At 58.8% G+C, this 19301-nt stretch overlaps 1 protein-coding gene across 1 annotated transcript; it reads right to left on the bottom strand.

Moving 5' to 3' along the window:
• Window positions 1-878: 878 nt before the first annotated feature.
• Window positions 879-7597, bottom strand: TFAP2C (transcription factor AP-2 gamma). Its single transcript, XM_062202403.1, has 7 exons — window positions 7550-7597; window positions 5742-6227; window positions 5606-5657; window positions 4255-4471; window positions 3589-3707; window positions 1905-2049; window positions 879-1164 (listed from the first exon to the last, which is right to left on the bottom strand). The coding sequence occupies exons 1-7, from the start codon at window positions 7595-7597 to the stop codon at window positions 879-881; spliced, it is 1353 nt and encodes a 450-aa protein (XP_062058387.1).
• Window positions 7598-19301: the final 11704 nt, after the last annotated feature.

Below are 19301 nucleotides of genomic sequence, written 5' to 3'. Positions count from 1 at the left end.
AGTTAATATTAAAATCAAATCCCATTTGCAGAAAGTCCCAAGAAGTGCACCAGTATTTACAGACCCCATTAAATTACGCATAAATAAAATCTGTACACGCAACACACTGCTTCTCAACACATAGAGCCTCCGCGGGCACCTGGGGCCCGTGCCCGCCCTTTTCAAGTTTACTCAAAAGTTCAAGGTCTGAAATAAATACGCACATAAAGCTTCTGTACCTTAAGGAACATGTCATTGCCAAGAGTCTCCCGATGATTAAAGAGTTAACTTTTCCAAGTTTGTTTTTAAAAAAAAAAAAAAAAAAAAAGATGAGAAGAGAAAGATCCGATCGTCAGCAGGCTTTGTTTCTACAAGTTTCCAGAAACCAGAAGGCCCCTCCGAATGCGGGGTTTGAAGTGGTGTCACACACCACCTGGTAACTAGTTAGGAGCTGACCTCTGAGCGTTTTTGTGTAGGGAAGTACTTAGTGGACTTAAAAACCAGCCACTACCTTAACACTGAAACAAACACAAAAAAAACAAAAAAGTTGAGCGTGGATCTGAATTACCCATCTGACATTTCAACAGCTAAGTGCACGGTGTGTCGCTAGCCCAGGGAATGTATGTGGACGGTTCTAAAACTTGTAGCACCACTTTAAGAGAAAGGAAAAACGGGGTTAAAAAAAGAAAGAAACAAAGGCGGGATGAGTAAAGAACCAGCATCGTCTTCTGATCACGCGTCCAAAGTCAGGAGACCCTTTGGCCACAGGAGAGCAGCTCGCGACCCGGAGGGCCGCCCGGAGGCCTTTCTCACAGCAAGGCAGAGGCGGGCTGGGCTCTGCCCCCAGGCCCCGGGGCACCCGCGCTGGCAGGGAGGAGCCGTGTCCAGAGCCAGCCCATCTATTTCCTGTGCTTCTCCATTTTCTCCAGGGTTTTGTTCGAATCGGCTGGACTCTGGTCTGCGGGGTTCAGGTAGGATTTGTCTATGGCAGTCAGGGCTTCCTTGATGTAGTTCTGCAAGGCAGACACGGCGGCGCAGATGGCCTGGCTCCCGAAGCCGTGCGTGATGAGGCTGAAGTGGGACAAGCAGTTCTGGATGTTGGACTCCAGGACCGGGGTGGGCCTGTTGTTCCCGTTGGGCGTGCGGTCTTGATTGAGAAGGTCAGTGAATTCTTTACACACCTGCCTGGAAGACAGTCGGTGGGCCCCCGTGAGCTCCAGCCAGCTCTGCCCAGAACAAAGCACCCTGGGAGCGACACGGGGGAGGCCAGCAGATAACTGGATCAAGGAGGGAGAATTTAAACCAATGCCAAGGCCCAGCTGCTGCACCATCCTTAGCACCAGCAGGTGCCAGGCGGAGCTACACCCTGCAAGCACTCTCCTATTCAATCCTCATCGCCCTTCACAAAGGTAACAGGATCATAGCCCGTCTACATCACCAGGAGCGTGAGGAGGGCGGGGCCGGGATTCCCGCCCAGGAGCCTCTGGCGAAGCTGACTTGGTACAACCTGGTTTCCAGCAGCAAATTCTGCCAGGACCCAGAGGCCCTCGCGTCCGTCCCCTCGGCAGCTCCTGCTCTCCCGCGGGCTCCCTTGCTTCCCATCTGCTGTCCACCCTCACTGTGGGTTTCCGTGAGAAATCCTGCAGGTGCCGTAAGCAGTTGTAGACAGCCAATTTGCCCTCAAGTCTACAAACCCACCCTGCTCTGCACATTAGAAAGACAAAGTCTCATCAGGAGGCGGAGGCACAGGCGCCCCCTTTACTGGAAGGGACAAAACAAATCCTCACCCCTTTTTCTAAGCTATGCAAACACCGTAGTGTAGGAGCTGTCACTGAGTAGCTCCCCGAACCCAGTGTTCTCTTGTTGTCATTTATTTCCGGGGCGTTTGTTCTTGGAGCCCGCGACATCCCAGTCTGGACACTTACTGTGCCGCCAGCAGCATGTTCTTCCTAGCGGCCATCTCGTTCCGTCCACCCAGATGAGGTCTGGTTAAATACTCGGCCACCGGTTTACTGGGAAATTCAGCCTCGCAGACGTAGGCAAAGTCCCGAGCTAAATGAACGGCCTCGCCTAGAACAACCAGCAAGGAGCAGGGTCAGGGGGCCGCGGTCACCGCTACCAGCAAACTGCCCCTGTCCTGTCCCACTAGCACAAATCAGACTGTCTCCCGGCCACCCTCTGTGTTCTCTAAGGAAGCCATACGCAGGCAGACCGTTCGCACGCTGTGAGGGCAAAGATCCTGAACCGCTCTTATGTAAAAAAAGACAGATCTCCCACAACAGCCAGGGCGCCAGCAACTCCATCTGGGTCTCCCACATGGATGGCAGGGGCCCAGGCACTTGGGCCATCATCTGCCGCCTCCCAGGGTGTTAGCAGGGAGCTGGACGGGGAAGCAGAGTGCAGCTGGGGCTCGAACCCTGGAACCCCTTTCTGGGATGCGGTGTCCCAAGCAAATGCCCGCCTCGTCCCCTAGATCCTTAACTACACTTGAGAAGCAATCAGCAGCCCCCGCCCAGGGAGGAGACCCTTGCTGTTAGAGCAGCAGTCACACCAGTGCTCACACCGGAGCAGTGCCCTCAGCGGGCAGGAGGGGAAGTTTAAGAGCATCTGACCAGTGAACCGGTCAGTTCTAAGACTACGCCCACGCTTCCCTTTTAAACCAGGGCGCCCCATGATGGTGGGGGCAGGAGAAGGGACCAAGAGCCCCACCCCACCCCACAGAGTGGCCTTCTTGGTTGGCTCCAAGGTACAAGACCGGAGAGCTTTGGAAAAACCCAGGTGGTGGAGGGGCCCCCAGGGACAATCCCAACCCGAGGGTCGGAGCCACTGTGCCGGCCCTCACTGTCTCCTTCAAGCTCCCCTGCCTGGCTGGGACGATGCCCAGCAAAGCCACACTGGGGCTCCCTGCACACGCAGGACAGCTGTCCCCAAACACGCAGAGGCTGCGTCACCACGCAGCTCTACCCAACTCCGCGTTCCTGTGTGCAGGGACACGAGGCTCGTCTTGTTTTGTTTTAAAGAATAATTTACTTTTCTCTCACCCTCCCTTGAAGGGGGTGCTGCATTTTGGTACTTTCCAGGTGGGGAGAAAGCTCCCCCACCCCGGAAATATGACACGGCCTCATCTGTGACCCTGGGACTTGGCGGGGGGGGGGGGGGGGGGATGCCGTGGGCAGGGGCATCCATTCCTGTCCTTTTGTAGGCAGGAGGAAGGGAGAGGACTTGTACATCGGGCCAGCCCCACTGCATTGGGGCGATTCTGTTCAAGCCACAGTCTCAGTCACAGGACAAAGTCACTTCAGCGCACCACTAGGTCGCCAGCTTAGTGGTTGCCCCAACAAACCATTGGCTCATTTAAACAGGAAATGTGTGGACATTTCTTCAGTTAGGAAAACCCATTTCTTTCTAACACTGACTTTTCTGGGGAACCCACAACACTTGAGCAGGCAGATACTTACATGCTGGCTCACTAATGAAACTATTTCCATTCACTACAAACGAACTCAGGACGATGTAACCCGCATTCCCGCCCCCCACTCCTCTCTGAGGCGGCTGTAACAGCTGCCTTTTCCTTGGAGAATACGAAAGCCACCGCCAACTGCCACCAACCTTCCACCAAGGATGTCAGCAGAGTCACGTGGGCAGCTTTCCGCCTGCCGGCCGGGAGGTTCAGCCCAATCTTGTCCAGCTTCTCCCGCAAGGACCGGCCTCCATTTTTAGACTTGGCTCTGGGGGAAGAGAAACCAAATGTGGGGACGCTCACAGAATCGCACTTTCAAAGCTCGGCTCCTAACAGGCTCCTGTCCAAGCCGTTGCAACCGGCACACTGTCTAGCTACGTGATCAAACGCGACACCGGGGTCTCTGTGCAATTAATTCCCATCAAAAATCAAAGCCCATTCCAAGCAGCAACTCCTTAAACAAAAAACAAACACAAAACATGGCAGATTGCACCAGGCAGACACCATGTCACGCCCCAAAAACACTCCCTGGGGGCACCAACTGCGGTGCTCCCCCCACTCCCCTGAACACCCACCACGGACTCAAACTTCGCCCAATGAGAATTCGCTCGGAATCACACTTCGCCCAATGAGAATTCGCTCGTGCTGTTTTAGCACTTCTTCCACATTTGGCACTTGCTAAAAGAAATGTACGAAAAGCTCTGAGCCCATTAGAATTCAGTGTCAGGTGGAAAAGTTACATAAACGTTAAAAATACCACCCATTCTTTCCCTACTCACCTGTGCCCACCCGACCGACCCCCGGCCCCCCAGTACCTTCTGAGAACGCCCCCCAGCAGCGAGGCGTTGAGGCATTCCGGCGGCGACAGTCGCCTCTGCACTTCAGCCACGGTCACTTTGTACTTGGACGTGGAGCTGAGCAGGGACAATCTTCCTGGGACTGAGCAGAAGACCTCGCTGGGATTCATCACGGCTCCCACCAGCTCCTTCTGACAGGGCAGGCTCAGGGGGTTCTTGGTCATTGAAATGGGACCTGGGAGGGCAGAGGGCAGAGCTGGCAGTCACAAGAACCGCCTGGACCAGGCACCTTTTCAAAGCCCCGAACCAAAGACCGGAGGACGTGGGAGCTGGACTAGCAGTGCAAGCAGCTTTTATTTTTTCTAAAGCCGTACCCTCCCTCCAAAGATAAACCGAATCTGAAATTCACAAGTTAGCACCTAGGGAAGTTAATTAGCCAAGATCCCAAGCAGGAGGTTTTTCAGCTCCTGGCCGCTGTTGAAATCTTGTTTAATTAGAACACTCGTTTTGAGAAGAATGCCTCCACGCGAAATAAAAGGCTTTTTTCACTCAACACCCAACCAAAAAAAAAAAAAAACAAAACACAAAACACACACAAAAAAAATCGCAGGACGGGCTCAGGCTCAGACACTTTGCCAAGACCCCCTCAGTGGCACCGAACACAGCAAATTTTAAACACAAACTCGCCCATTTGCTGGGAAACTTAGTTCATTGCCCAAGATTTTTCTCCCAACCGAGCCTGCATTTCTCCCCTCCACCTAAGCAGGGGCTTCACTTCCCGCATTTCCTGGTGAAACCTGCTTCTCGGAACTTCAGGGCGGGAGCAACTGGCCGGGGAATCCTACCTTCCCCTCCTGCCCCTCCTTTATCCTGTCGAATCCCATCACCCCAGCTCCAAGCCTTTCAGGGCCGCTCACCGCTGGGCCACAGCCGGTCCACACGTTTGTAGGCAGCCAGAATTAAGGCCCCGTCTCACGCGTGTGTTTGAAATCAGACAGAAAACCACATGGACTCCTTCAACGACTGTCACAGGACCAATCACTCCACTAAGGCGTGTGCCCCTGGTGTTCCCAAATTAACTCTCAGCGCTAACTCTCCCTGGAAAGCTTCCCCTAACGTTGCAAAACTCAGCGAGGGGCAATTCCCAAGAAGGCCAGGCCAGAACCCCAAGTCCTAACCGGGGCCATTAGGGTGGGAACGTCCGCCGGGCTTTCCCTCCTGAAACCCCACTCGCAGTCTCTCTCCAACCAATAAAGGTTGTTTTACAAACGAAAGAACACACACCTGCCTGCCCGAGCGAGCGCCAGGAGGCCCCCCCGGCCTGGGCCGGCAGACCCCGCCCTCCCCGCACGGGCCCCGCGCGCTCTACCTTTGCGGATCACGGTCTGGTCGTGCAGCAGCAGGTGCGGGTCGTCCACGTTCTGCGGGAGAAACGACAGAGCGCCCTGTGAGCCCGGGGGAGCTCGGGGCCGGGTGGGGGGAGGCCGGGGGGCCGCGCCGCTCACCTGCACCTCCTCCATCGGGTGCGCCATGTCGTGGAGGCCCAGGTTCTCGGCCAGGCCCGCGGCGTCCAGGGCGTGAGCGTGCGGCAGCAGCAGGTCCGAGCGGCGGAAGGCGTCCCTGCGGGCGCTCACGGCGCCCGCGTCCAGCCCCGAGAGGTGCGGGAGCAGGCCGGCCGGGCGCCCGTGGTGCGAGGCCAGGCCCGCGCCCTCCTGGCTCTGGCGGCCGGGCCAGGCCTGCTGTTGGCTGCCGGCGGGCGCGGGCTGGTGCAGGGGGTTGATGGCGGCAGCGTAGGCTTCCCCCAGATGCGAGTAAGGGTCGGCCGACTGCGAGTAGGCCAGCTGCTGGTACGGAGGCGGGAAGTAGGGCGGCGGCTGGTACTCGGCGACTCCGCTGTGGGAGAGCGGCGGCGCGGGGCTGTAGAGATGCTGCCCCGCCGAGGAGAGGTGGGGGATACGCGGGGTCCCATTGCTGCTCGCGTCGTGGCGGTCCTGCGGGAGAAAAGCAAAGACCTCGTTGGTGCGAAGCCCCCCGGCTGCAGCGAACCGGCGCTCGCGGCCGAGCCCAGCGGGGCGCCCCTGGGGGGGGGGGGACCCGCCCTGGGCCGAAGGGCACCCAAGGGCACGGCGCCCCAGGGTTTTCGTCGTGCGCCAGGGACGGGGAGGCCGGTGCAAGACCTGGGGCAACGAGTCCTGAGAGCCCGGCGGCGGAGGTCTGAGCGCGGTGGCGCCCGAGGCGTTCCGAGGCGCCAAGTCCGAGCCCCAGGTCTTGGGCCAGGAAGGGCCAGGCCCTGGGCCGTGGCGGGCGCCGGGAGTAGGAGGTGGCCCGCGGCGCCCGCGGCTCAGAGCACGCTCGCTCTCCAGCCCGCACATGTCGGAGTGAAAGAAGCAGGGAAGCCGCGGGTGCGGATAAAGCGCGCGGCGCAGGGTGGGCGCGCGCCCCCGCCCCGGGACCCTCCCTTCCACGCCCTCGGGAGCAGACCTCCCGGAGGGTGCGGCTCGCCGGCCCGCAGCGCCTGCCTCCCGGCGCCGCCCGAGGGGCTTCGGCTGGGAGCGCGCCGCGGGCGGACCCCGAAGGCCGCGCAGCCTTGCCTGTGCACGTCCCGGCGGCCCGCGGCCGTCCGACCTAACTCCTGGAGCGCGCGTCTCCATGGGCCCGGGGGTCGCGGGCGGCCCCGAGAAGCATGGTCCCGTCGCCCCCTAGCGGAAGTGTCCCCGCCTGCAGCCAGGGGCAGCCCCTCGAGGTACCCGAGGCGCCGCGTGCCCCTCTCCCCCTGCGCCCGGGCGCTCGCCGCCCGCCGCCCGCGTCTTCCTCTTCCCGCTCGCCGCCTCCCGCCCTGCGAGTCGGCGGCGCTCCGGCCCAACCTGTCCGACAGGCTGGAGCACTCGGAGCGCCCGCGGCCCCCTCCCAGCCCCCACCGCTCGTGGAAGCCAAACTTGGCTGTCTCCTCGCGGAGGTAGCGGGGCCGGTGACAAGCCCGCCTCGGAGGAGCCTCCGGGAAGGCGTCGCGGGCGGGCGGCCCCGTCTGAACCCCTGCGTGAAAGCCGCGTCCGGGGGTTGCGCACCGCGCGCTCTCCCCAGAAAACGGCAGGCAGGGCTGTGGGCTCCGGAGAACCCCGACTGGCTCGCCTTGTGGCTGGTATCCGCCGCTCTCTTCCCAGGGCCCGCGTTTTTAGGAAAAGGCTGGACACACGCGGAGGGCGCCCCGGAGGCGAGGGCTGGCGTGCGCCGGTTCCCGACTCGGTCCGGGCGCCCCGGGGCCCCCGGGCTGTCCTCGGCCGGGGCGGGGCTGCGCCCGCGCGCCACAGCTCACCTCGCAGTCCTCTTCGTACTTGACATTATCGGTTATCTTCCACAACATGGCGTCCGGGGTCCCCCAAAGCAGTCGCCAGTTAAATCCAGGCTCCCCCCACCCCCCGAGCGGTAAATCCAAAATTGGGGTCACGGTGGCCGGGCGTCTGCCGCCGCCCCCGCCGCGCGCGGGCCTTGCCGTCCGGGTCACTGGATGCGCATCGGCAGCGGGGCGAGACCGCGGATGCTGCTGCCCCCGCGGGTGTGGACGTCGCTACCCGTGGACCGGGGAAGCCGCGCCCGCACTGTGTGTCCAGGCGATAGCCGGGGGACCCGAGCGCCTTAATGGGAAGGAAATTATCATAACTCCTCCCCGGGGGCCGGCGCGGAGGCCCCGGCGCCGGGCGGGGCGGCCCCCAGCCTGGCTCCGCCCCGCACCCGGGCCTGGCGGGCGCCGAGCCCCACGCCGCGAGGGGCGCGCGGAGGGGCGAGCGGGCAGCGCCTCGCTGTCAGTCGCGGACCTCCGTGGCCCCGGGCCCCCGCCGTGCCCTCCGCTGCCGCTCCCACGGCTCACACGCCTGGGAGCCGGAGGCCGCCACCGAGACATGGAGGGCCCCCAGTTCTTTGCCTCCGGGGCTGATGGAGTCGGGATCGCCCCCGAACTGCCAGGACCCCCTCACCCCTGAGCCACACCTCCCGCCCCTCTGGGACTGTGGCTCTGGGCTCGGACCGTGCGTCTGGAGCCCCGGTCCACCAAGACGGGCCGCCCTCCTTCCTTCCCCCTCGAACTGCCATCCTGACCTGAGGGGGGGCGGGGGGGCGGGTAAGGACAGCCCCCTGGGGGGAGTGCAGCCCCCCCAAGCGCCGCAGACGCCGCCCGCGGTCAGGGAGCGCAGCGTCTCTCCGCCGTCGCCCAGAGCTGCGCTTCCCCAGATGGCTGTGGCCAGGGGCACCCGCGCCCGCCCTGCCCCGCGAGCCAGGCCCACAGAGGCCTGGAACAGAGAGGTGCGGAGCCGAGGAAAAGCCGAACGCCAAGGGCGGGCTGTGGCCGGCGAAGTGGCGGGCAGGGACCCGGGCGGGGGCACCTGGTGTTCTACAAGTGGAAGCGGAACGCGAAACCCCCGCACGAACGCACCCACCTGCGTTTGCCATGCAGGCTTGGAAGCGACGTGCAGTGTCGATATTAAAAAAATGTAAAGAAACGAAATCCATGGGGCCCGGTTATTATAATCGGCGTTTTCACTAGAAGGGGGGGAGTTCACCCGGCTCCCGGGGCTCCAGGTAAGCCCGCTCGGACGACCTGGCGCGGGGTGGCTGTGCGCTGGCCTGGAGGTTTTAGCATGTGCTTAAGACCAGACGGGCCTAAAACCAAGAACTGAACACCTAGAGCAGGCGACCCCCTCACCTCTAGCGCGTCCGGATCCGAGCTGGTTCCCCGGCCGGGTGTGACAGCAGAACCTGGAGCTTGGAGCCCAGCGCGTCTGCGGGACTGAGCGCCCGGCCCGGCCTGTGGACACACGCGACCCTGACACCTCGCCTCCAAAGCCCCAGGGGCGCCGCGAGTGAAGTCAATCAACTACCGCAGAAGCAGCGCTCCCGGTACCCGCGGGTGGGGGCAGGGGAGCACCTGCTCCCCGCCGGGACCGCAAGCTGAGCCGCAGGCCCAGGCTCTCGGCGGGACGGAGGGCCTCCCTCGGGCGCTCGACACTCTGCACGGCGCCTCTGGGCCTCACAGCCCGCGCTGTCACCCCAGGACTCCGGCTACAGTGCAGCCTGGCCTAGCCGGCTCGTGTGCTTCCCCCAGCGGCGCTCGCCTAACCGCCGGGAGGGACGGGGGTGCCCCCTGCCCTGGAGCGTCTGCGGCGGCGGCAATGGGCATGGAGGACCCGGCGCGCCGCCCCTCGGGGAGCCCCGGCGCCGGAGGCTTCGGGACCGCCTCTCTGGGAGCCCCGCTGGGCAAAGGCCATTCATCCCCGTGCCGGCAGCCGGGACCCTGGCGCCGGAACCTTTCCGGGAGGTACCCGCTGCAGCCAGCACGCAACCTCCGCGCCCTCGATGGGGGAAACGACTCGAGCTCTGTCTCCGCGGCTCGGGAGATCCTGCCCAAACACGCACACGGTCGTCTCCAGGCAGTACCAGCACATGCGCGCCCTCGCCAGGGGATGGACGACACAGTCCTTGCATAGGCTCAAGCAAGGAACCCGGGGCTCTAGCACCCAAGGGCGTGCCCCCAGCCGGGATGAAGGCGCAGGCCCCCCGGGGCCGCAGGGAAGCGTGCCCCCAGCGGGCCCCAAGGGCCTCACAGCCGCCTAAGGTTCCCGAGGCGCCTCGCCCGGAGGAAGCGGGGAGACGAGGGTGGAAGGTGGTCCGGGGCTCCCCTCTGTCGCCCCCTAGAGAGCCTGCACTCACACGCATTCTTGAAGCCCTGGACCCGCGCAGGCCCCTAACCCGCTCCGGAGCCTGAGGATGGCCCCCAAAAAAACCAGACTGTCCGCGACCGGGTACCAGCTCTCACTGTGCACCGCCTCCGCAGATTCGGCTCCCGGCCCCACCCTGGGCCAAAGACGACGCCCGGGCGGGTAGAGCTGCACAGGGCCTGGCCTGAGACTCCCAGCCTCCCCGAGAGCCCGCGCAGGAGCTGCAGGTGGAACCCCACCCCGCCCCCCATTCCCCGGCCCCCGCCGGCGCCCCGCGCACAAGGCGTCTGTCCTGCGGCGTCCCCGCCTGCTAGAGCTCGACCACAGCCAGTGGCAGCCCCGCCCAGCCGGCGGAGCGGAGAAGCCACGGGTCTGAGAGCCCCCAGATCTGGCTACGCCCACGGAGGCGCACGCCCCGGGGCGCACAGACATCAACTCACTACCACCCCAACAGAAAAACAATGCTGATGGTAGGATACTATTTAAATAATAGTGGAAGGTGTCCCCGTGCTAAGCAAAGCCCCGCTCCACACAGACGTGCCCCTCACGGCTCGCTTCCAGCGCACCGCGCCGAAGACGCTTCTCGGCCTCCAGGGCTCGCTTCCCACACGCGGGCCAAAGGCGGCGCGGAGCTGGGGGGCTTGAGGGTCCCGAGCTTCCAGGCCGCGCATCTTTCGCCGGCCCAGAGCCCGCACGCCTTGACGCGGTGCTCGCCAAACCGAGATTCCGCGGCCAGAGCTTCCGGCTCCACGGCCGTGGGTCCCGCGTCTCAGCCCGACAAAGTGAATTCTCAGTCGTGCGCCGACCTCCGAGCCACGACGTTGCCTGTCTTCAGGGCCACCTCCCCAGTGACTCTCGGGGACCCACTAAGAAACACGCCTGGCTCTTGTCTGCCTGGCGGGCTCTCTGTCTCCAGAGGCCACGCAGGCTGGGCCGCAGAAACAGGAGCTGTCGCCTCCCCGCTAACGTCCCCGGGCCGGTCCGAGCGCCACCTAACCCGTCTGAGCACAGGTGAGAGGCCTAAGGCGGGGGCCCCGTGTCCCCGGAGGCCTTCTGGGCAGGGTGTCCCAGGTCGCCACACCTCCAGGCCAGCTAAGCCCGGCGGCTCTAACTCACTTATCTTCGGAGGAGGCCCACTGAGGCCAGGCGCAGGGCGGCGCGGACCTGGCTTGCCGCGCCAGCGACACCGGGCAAAGAAGGCAGGCCCGACAGCAGCAGCCGGGGGCCACCCTGCGCCCTGCTGGGCGCCCGTGCCCCCTGGCGCCCCGGCCTCTCCTCCCTTCGGGGCCAGTGCTAGGGCTCGCCTCGCCGCCCTGCCTGCGGCTGGGATCGCGTCTGCCCTCCGCCCAAACACCTCTCCTCTCACCGTTAGGAACTGGAAATTCATGTTGCCAGCTCGGCACTCTGCGAGCCGAGGCTCTCGGAGAAGGAGCGAGGCGGGAAGAGCTGCCCCAGCGCCGAGTCCTGTGCAGCGAACACCCGCTTGGAGCGTTTGTTTAATTAGCACGGGGGGGAAGGGTCGGAGCGCGCGGTCGCGATTGGAAGACCCACCTGGAAGGGCGGCCTCACTCCTCCCCTCGCCCTCCGCCCCCTGGCGCCCTCCGCTGACCGCTGCAGAGGGCCCTCGCCGGCTCCCGGCCACCCTCACGGGTGTGTCCCTCGGGCCGTGCTGGGCTCCTCCATCGGCAGTGACTTTAAATGTAGTCTACCTCTTACAGGCAGGGGCCTTTTTTGTTTCTGGCGTCTCCAAAAACAGAGCTGCTACCCTGTCCGTGAACCGCCGCCCCCCGCCCCGCCCAGTCCTTTACAGCTTTGATCTGGCTTCAGGCTTCCAGGTACCCCTACGAGGGAACGGGGGAACGGGGGCAGTGACTTCCCTGGCCAGCGAGGGAAGGAGGCTGGGTTTAGAATCATTCTCAAGTGCCCGAGAGATCTCAATGCACCTTGGTTGTCAGACTGTTTGCCTTAGGAAATTGACAAAAGTACATGAATTTGCTTTTTTTTTTTTTTAATTTTCAAAAAACCAAGAATCCACTTCAATACGGGCTTCTTAAGGTCCCTGAAAACACAGAAATAAAGCTGGTTGTTGCCTGCACCCTAAGGTTGCACGTCACCCAACCCATCCGCCAGGAGCCCCCAGCCCAACCCACCCACGGGGGTACCTTCCCCGGCCAGGTAGGAGTAGAAGTTAGGACGGTGGTGCAGAAGCTGAGCTCAGGCCTGGGAGCTGGCTTCCCACAGAACCTGCAGGACAACCAGCTCCTTCCACAGGGAGCCGAGTTGACAACTATCCAGAACTCCACCACGTGTGTCTGTGTCTGCGTTAAAGAAGGGAGGTGGCAAGAGAAAGGGAGAAAGGAGGACTTCCTCCCTGCCTGCGAGTGACCTCCGGAGTCTGTTCCCAGCGCACCAAGAGACGCAATTGCAGAGCCGGCTGCAGGAGGAAATGGAGAGGCGGTTTCTGCCCAGCCACCTCTCTGTGCGAAGGTTGAAACGCTGACTCCGAGCCAGTCAGTCCTGGGTACGTAGGAGGACCAGAGAAAGCAGGGGATTCCTCTGAAAGCAGGAACCAGGGCTGTTTCTTTTTATTTGTTTCCATTTCTGATTTCCTCTTTGGTAAGGATTTTGCTCCTAATAGGTGTTATCCTAGTCTAAGAGCAGCGTGCAGCAGCTGCAGGACCCCACTGTGGGAGCAGTGTGGCCCCACACAGGCCACACCTGTGGGCCAGCAGAGGGGTGGGGTTCAGGGCAGGGGAGGAGTGGAGCCACAGCCAGCTCTGCTTCCGAAAGCTTGACGTTTTTGGTTTTTGTTTGTTTTTCTCACTCTTGGGGAGGGGGTAGCGAGTCATGTCTTGTTATATTTTTTCCCAAAATGAACACATTCATTGTGGTGAACATCCTGATTTTGTTTCAAATTTAATCCATAAAGGAAGATTTTTTTAAAAAGTCTGTTTCTGGTCATCTTTGTTCTTGCTACTGCGATTGCATTTTACATTTCTAACTAAAAAAAAAAAAAGAGTTGGGCAACCACGGGGAGTGCCCGGCACGCTCAGCTTCTTCAGAATCCGGGCACCTTGTCCTGGACATCAGTTTCAAAGCTGGCACTTGGACGAGGTTCCAGCCTCCCCAGGGTCTCTCTCCTCGAGCACAGGGTGGCAGCGAAGCTGGCGAAGGCCCCTTGCAGAGCTCCCGCTGTGTCTTCCTCACGTGGCCCACGAGCGCCGGCTCCCCAGCCGGGTGCCAGGCTCTGAGTGCTGCAAGTCAGAACTCATTTCAACAAGGCTGCAGACCCAAAAACAACAACAACACGGAAAAGGCCAAAATATCACCATGGCAACCCGGGATCCAGCGGGGAGCCCTGGCCAGCAGAAGTCAACACCAAATGAGAACCAGAACGAAACAGAGAGCCAAAATAGGATCCTTGAGATCCGCTCTGTGATATAAAGCAAACTCGGCCTCCAAATCCTTATAACCAAGAGCTGGAAATGCCTACGTCACCACTTCCTTGTCAAAAGAAACTTAGATAGGCTGGAAGACGATTCAGAACTGAGCCTGTCCTAGCGGGCAGGCAGCCTGGCGCCAGCAGGTTGTTCAAGGTCAGCCTGCTTCCATCACATCCACTTTCTTTTCTTATTTATTTATTTATTTTTAAATATTTATTTATTTGAGAGATAGAGTTACACATGGTGAGAGGGAGAGACAGAGAGAGAGGTCTTCCATCCGCTGGTTCACTCCCCAATTGGCCACAATGGCCAGAGCTGCGTCCATTAGAAGCAGGAGCCAGGAGCTTCTTCCAGGTCTCCCATGTGGATGCAGGGGCCCAAGGACTTGGGCCATCTTCTACTGCTTTCCCAGGCCATAGCAGAGAGCCAGACTGGAAGAGGAGCAGCCAGGACTAGAACCGGTGCCCACATGGGATGCCGGCGCTGCAGGCAGAGGATTAGCCTACTGTGCCACGGCGCCGGCCCCGATCTCATCCACTTTCATAATTTGCCCGCTGGGAAGCTGCTGCCCAGGAGGAGCCTGGACTCTCTCTACGACGATGCTTCTGGAAGGAAGGCCCCAGACACTGGAAACTCAGTGCTGAGGCCCCACTGGGAGGCCCCTCTCCAAACCACTCCTCTAAGACCCTGAACTTGTCTAGTTTCAAAGAAACAGTTTTTCATTAGGTGTGCAACGCGTTAGAAAAAATTGTCTCTGTATGCGTTTGGGAGGAAGAGGAGGAGGTGGTGTTTAAAAGTCGGATCCGTCTGCTTTCTCCTGTGTCTGCCCCCTTCCATCTTGCCCCCCCTGATTCAAAGGATTAGATTGTAAACCCAGTGTTAAGTTTTACTCGAGAAGTGATGAGCTGCAGCCAAGACATCTACAACCCCATCCCGCCCAGAGTTGCCAGTCCCCGGTCTCTCCTTCCGACTCCCTGGGACAAGTCAGGAAACAGTCCACACGGCCCTCTGCACCTGTGCCCCCTGTGATCCTGAGAAGGGCACACGCCTTTCAAGGCCAAATAATGGGAGGACAACTACCAGGATCCGGGTAAGGTGAAGGAGCAACACTGGAGGACACACCCCGAACCCTATAACTAAGACCACTTAATGCAATATTTTAAAATGTAATCCAAGAAATTGAAGTGAGGGGGCAGCATGTGGCATAGTGGGTAATGCTGCCACCTGCACCGCTGGCATCTCCTATGGGCACCAGTTCAAGTCTTGGCTGCTCCACTTCTTTTTTTAAACAGCAAGTCCCTCCCTGGTGCACTGCCAGGCCTTCCTCCCACCTCGGGCTTTTGACCAACTCCATTCACTTCTTTTTTTTTATATATTTTTATTTATTTGACAGATAGAGTTAGACAGTGAGAGAGACAGAGAGAAAGGTCTTCCTTCTGTTGGTTCACCCCCCAAAATGGCCGCTACGGCCAGCGCTGCACCGACCCGAAGCCAGGAGCCAGGTGCTTCCTCCTGGTCTCCCATGCAAGTGCAGGAGCGGCTGCTCCACTTCTGATCCAGCTCCCTGCTACTGGCCTAGGACAAAGCAGTGGAAGATGGCCCAAGTGCTTAGAACCCTGTCACCCACATGGAAAACCTGGAAGAAGTTTCTGGCTCCTGGCTTTGGACTGGCCCAGCTCAGGCCGTTACAGCCATCTGGGGAGTGAAAGCAGTGGATGGAAGATCTCTCTCTCTCTCTCTCTCTCTCTGTCTCTCTCTCTCTGTAACTCTGACTTTTAAATAAATTAATAAATTTTTTAAAAAGAAGCAAAAATGAATGCAAAATATACAGGAGGATCAAGATATCCAACTTTTAAATAAAGATAGGCTGTTTTTCATTGTCTTGTATTTTTAAAGAGATTTATTTATGTTTATTTGTAAGGCAAAATGACAGGAAGAGGGTGAAAGACAAAGAGAAAGAAAGGAAGAGACAGAGGAGAGAGAGAGAGAGAGAGATCTTCCATCCACTGGCTAACTTCCCAAACGCCCACAAAACCCAGGATCCAGGGCTGAGTCAGGCCATCCAGGAGGCCAGGAACTCCATCCAGGTCTCCCCTGTAGGGGGCAGGGACCCAAGTCTTTGGGCCGTCAGCAGCTACTCCCAGGTGTGATCACAGGAAGCTGAGTTAGAAGCCAAGAGTAGCCGAGATAGGAGATATGGGCATCCCACGGGCCGGCTAAACCCGATGGACACAACACCCACCCCCGCTGCTGTGTGTTGTCACGGTAACAGAAGTTATTTCTACCCAGCTGCTCCAGGTTCCAAAGCTTCCCTCATCCCCTGCTGGGCAGGTTGCTGACAGTTAACCATGAGCAGGCTGGCAGGAGGGGCTTTCTGTGGGCACGGTGCTCTGACTGCAGATCTTTCATTGACTGTTTCCATTTGGGAGGCTACTTTGCTGAGTGTCTGTGTGGATACACATTTCCCTTTGCCTCTGCCTCCAGTGTGGCTCTGGGATCCACAGCCTGTCCAGGAGAGAGGCAGCAGGCAGACAGCCAAAGGGGAAGCCAGCGCCTCAGCGCTGAGCATGAAAAACCAGGGGGCCCACGTGCCTTAGATATCATATTTCACTGAGGGTTGCCTTTTCCCAGAACACACCTCATTCTTGCTGTCACTCTCTGGTTAAGACCACAGGTTGGTAGACAAGTCTTCTCCCAACCCTGAGTCTACTCAGTGCCTCAATGTGTGCAGCTGCAACAGAGATGGCAAGAGTGTCTGTCTCATAGGACTGGGGACTAAATAAGAAAGTGTAGCTAGTGCTTAAACAGGGCCTAGCACATAGGGGTTTTATTTTTAATTTTGTTTATTTATTTATTTATTTGACAGGCAGAGTGGACAGTGAGAGAGAGAGACAGAGAGAAAGGTCTTCCTTTGCCGTTGGTTCACCCTACAATGGCCGCCGCGGCCAGTGCACTGTGGCCGGTGCATCTCGCTGATCCGAAGCCAGGAGCCAGGTGCTTCTCCTGGTCTCCCATGGGGTGCAGGGCCCAAGCACTTGGGCCATCCTCCACTGCCCTCCCGGGCCATAGCAGAGAGCTGGCCTGGAAGAGGGGCAACCGGGACAGAATCCGGCACCCCAACCGGGACTAGAACCTGGGATACTGGCGCCGCAGGCGGAGGATTAGCCTGTTGAGCCACGGCGCTGGCCAACATAGGGGTCTTACACAGTAACGGTGCCGGCCAACATAGGGGTATCCCTGTGGAACAAATATTACAAATAAAAGAGTTACAAATATGTATTACACTATATTTGTATGGATTACACTATAATAGTTGCGCTATAACAAAAATAAATAAACACAGTCTGCTTACTGTGTAACAAATATCACAACTATAAGTGTTACACAGGAGCAGGTGTTGTGGCATAGCGGGTAAAGCTGCTGCCTGGGATGCCAGCATCCCATATGGGTGCCAGTTCAAGTCCTGGCTGCTCCACTTCTGATTCAGCTCCCTGCTAATGGTCTGGGAAAAGCAGTGGAAGATGGGTCCCTGTACCCAAGTGGGAGACCTAGATGAAGCTCCTGGCTCCTGGCTTTGGCCTGGTTCAGCCCTGGCCATTGCAGCCATCTAGGAGTGAGCCAGCAGATGAAAGAGTTCTCTCTTCCAGTCTCTGTAACTCTGACTTTCAAATAAGTAAATGAATCTTTAAATTAAGTGTTACACTATATCTATCTATAAGTATCACACTATAATAGTTACACTGTTAAAATACAGATGTTACATAGTACTGATTACTGTTATAATCATTGAATTATCTCTTTTTTAAATTATTTCTATTTGAAAGGCAGAGACAAAGAGTGATAGAGAGAGGTCTCCCGTCTGCTGATTCACTTCTACAATTTCCCCAGTAGCCATGGCTGGGTCAGGCCAAAGCCAGGAGCCCAGAACCCAATCCTGCTCTCTCATGTGAGTGACAGGGACCCAAAGTATTGGGCCATTTCTGCTGCCTCCCGGGGTGTCTGTTAGCCTTCCGGAGTTGGAACTGGAAGCAGAGCCGAGACTGGAACCCCGGCGCTCCGCCGTGGGATGCAGGCATCTTCCCCACGCGGTTGAACTCCTGCCTCTTTTCTTCTTGCTTTCCTCCTGTGTGCGTTCCGATCTCCTCCTGTTTTTCTTCCTTTTTTCCTGCTGGTTTTAAATGTCAGGCTTAATGGCCGCCCCGTTGGGAGTCTGGTTTTTTACTTTGGGTTGGCACTCTGTGTGCTTCGTAGCTGGCACGCGTTGCGTGTGACTTGCTACGTTCTGCCTTTTGCCTGTGAAACTTTCTTTTCTGCTCACAGAGGTGGGAGCCAGCACTGTACCCACTTTGCATGTGAGGGCATCCAGGAACACAGCCATTGAGGAACTCCTGCTCCAGGGCCAGACAGGTGGCAGGAAGGGTGAAAAAGACACTAGGCGCTAACATGTCTGTTGGAAGCTAAACACACAAAGGAACAAGCTGAGTCAAGTTGTCTGTTATTAAAATAGCCTGGGGAACAAACAAAACCCAAACACAGGCTGTTTGGGGGCTGGGGACTGCCAGTGTGAGGCCGAGGGGGTTTGTGGGACCTGCAGAAATATAGACCGACTTTTCCCAGAGCTGGTGGTCAGATGTTAGCAGTCTGTAGTCTCTGCAAAGGGCCTGCTTGTTGCTGCCAGGAGCAAGCAGTGTGGAGAGAGCTGCTGAGTCACCATGTTGGTGGACAGAGGACTCCGCCCATCCCTAATTTTTGCCAAGGAGATGGCCCCGCCCCAAAGACAATGGCACATTTGCTTTTAGTCTCTTCACTGCTGTTGCCACTTCTGTTCTATTTTTTTTTTACTTGCCTGCTTTTCTATTGAGTTTTCTTTTTTTAGATTTATTTGAAAGTCGGAATTACAGAGCGGGAGGGAGAGACAGAGAGATCTCCCATCTGCTGATTCACTCCCCAGATGGCTACAACAGCTGGACCAGACCAAAGCCAGGAGCCAGGAGCTCGCTCCAGGTCTCCCACGTGGGTGCAGGGGCCCAGCACGCGGGCCGTCCTCCACTGCCTTCCCCAGACGCGTTAGCAGGGAGCGAGATGGGAAGTGGAGCAGCCAGGGCTTACACCAGCACGCATTGGGAGGCTGGCTTCACGGGCCGAGGTTTTACCTGCTTCCACCACGGCGCTGGCCCCTCTTTTCTGGGAGGAAACACAGCCTGCTCCTGCCTCTGCCTCATCTCCCTGCTCCAGTCTCCCAGACAAGCTTCAGAATCAGCGTGTGACGCTACTCCCCAGACGCAAAGGCCCAGCATCTGCCAATGAATGAGGCTGAGGCCGGGTCTCTCTCCCGCCCGGAAAGGCGGGCACCCGAGGCGGAGCTCTCCACCCAGGTGATCCTGCCCCAGGGGACTTTGGCAAGGCCTGAAGCTATTTTTGGTTGTCAAGATGAGAGAGGGTGGTCCTGCCATCCAGGAGATAGAAAATAATCTCACACTGGACACAAAGGCGTATCTATCAACAAGAGGATGTGTAACGTGGGGTCTACATACGCAGGGGTGTTCTGCACAACCAAGAATACACCACTGCTGCCCGGGGAGCACTCAAGATCTCACAAACCATGTCACGCAAAAGAGGGCAGACACAAAAGTCTATGCTGGTGGGTAAAAGTTCAAGAACAGGCGAATTAACCAACGGTGGTAGGAGTTGGGATAGTGGTAGCTCAGGTGGGTGTGAAGGGAGTGGAAGGGCAGGAGGGGACCTTCTGGGTCATCGAGTGTTCTAGGCATTCATCTGGGCATTGGCGCCAAGAATGCGCTCCCTGCTCAAGTGTTCATTGACCTGCACGCCAAAGACGCAGCTCTTGGCTCTCAATCTTTTTTTTTTTTTTTGACAGGCAGAGTGGGTAGTGAGAGAGAGAGACAGAGAGGAA

This window comes from Lepus europaeus, chromosome 10 (assembly GCF_033115175.1).
Source record: "Lepus europaeus isolate LE1 chromosome 10, mLepTim1.pri, whole genome shotgun sequence".
Classification (NCBI taxonomy): Eukaryota; Metazoa; Chordata; class Mammalia; order Lagomorpha; family Leporidae; genus Lepus; species Lepus europaeus.
This window is presented reverse-complemented; position numbering and strand designations above follow the sequence as displayed.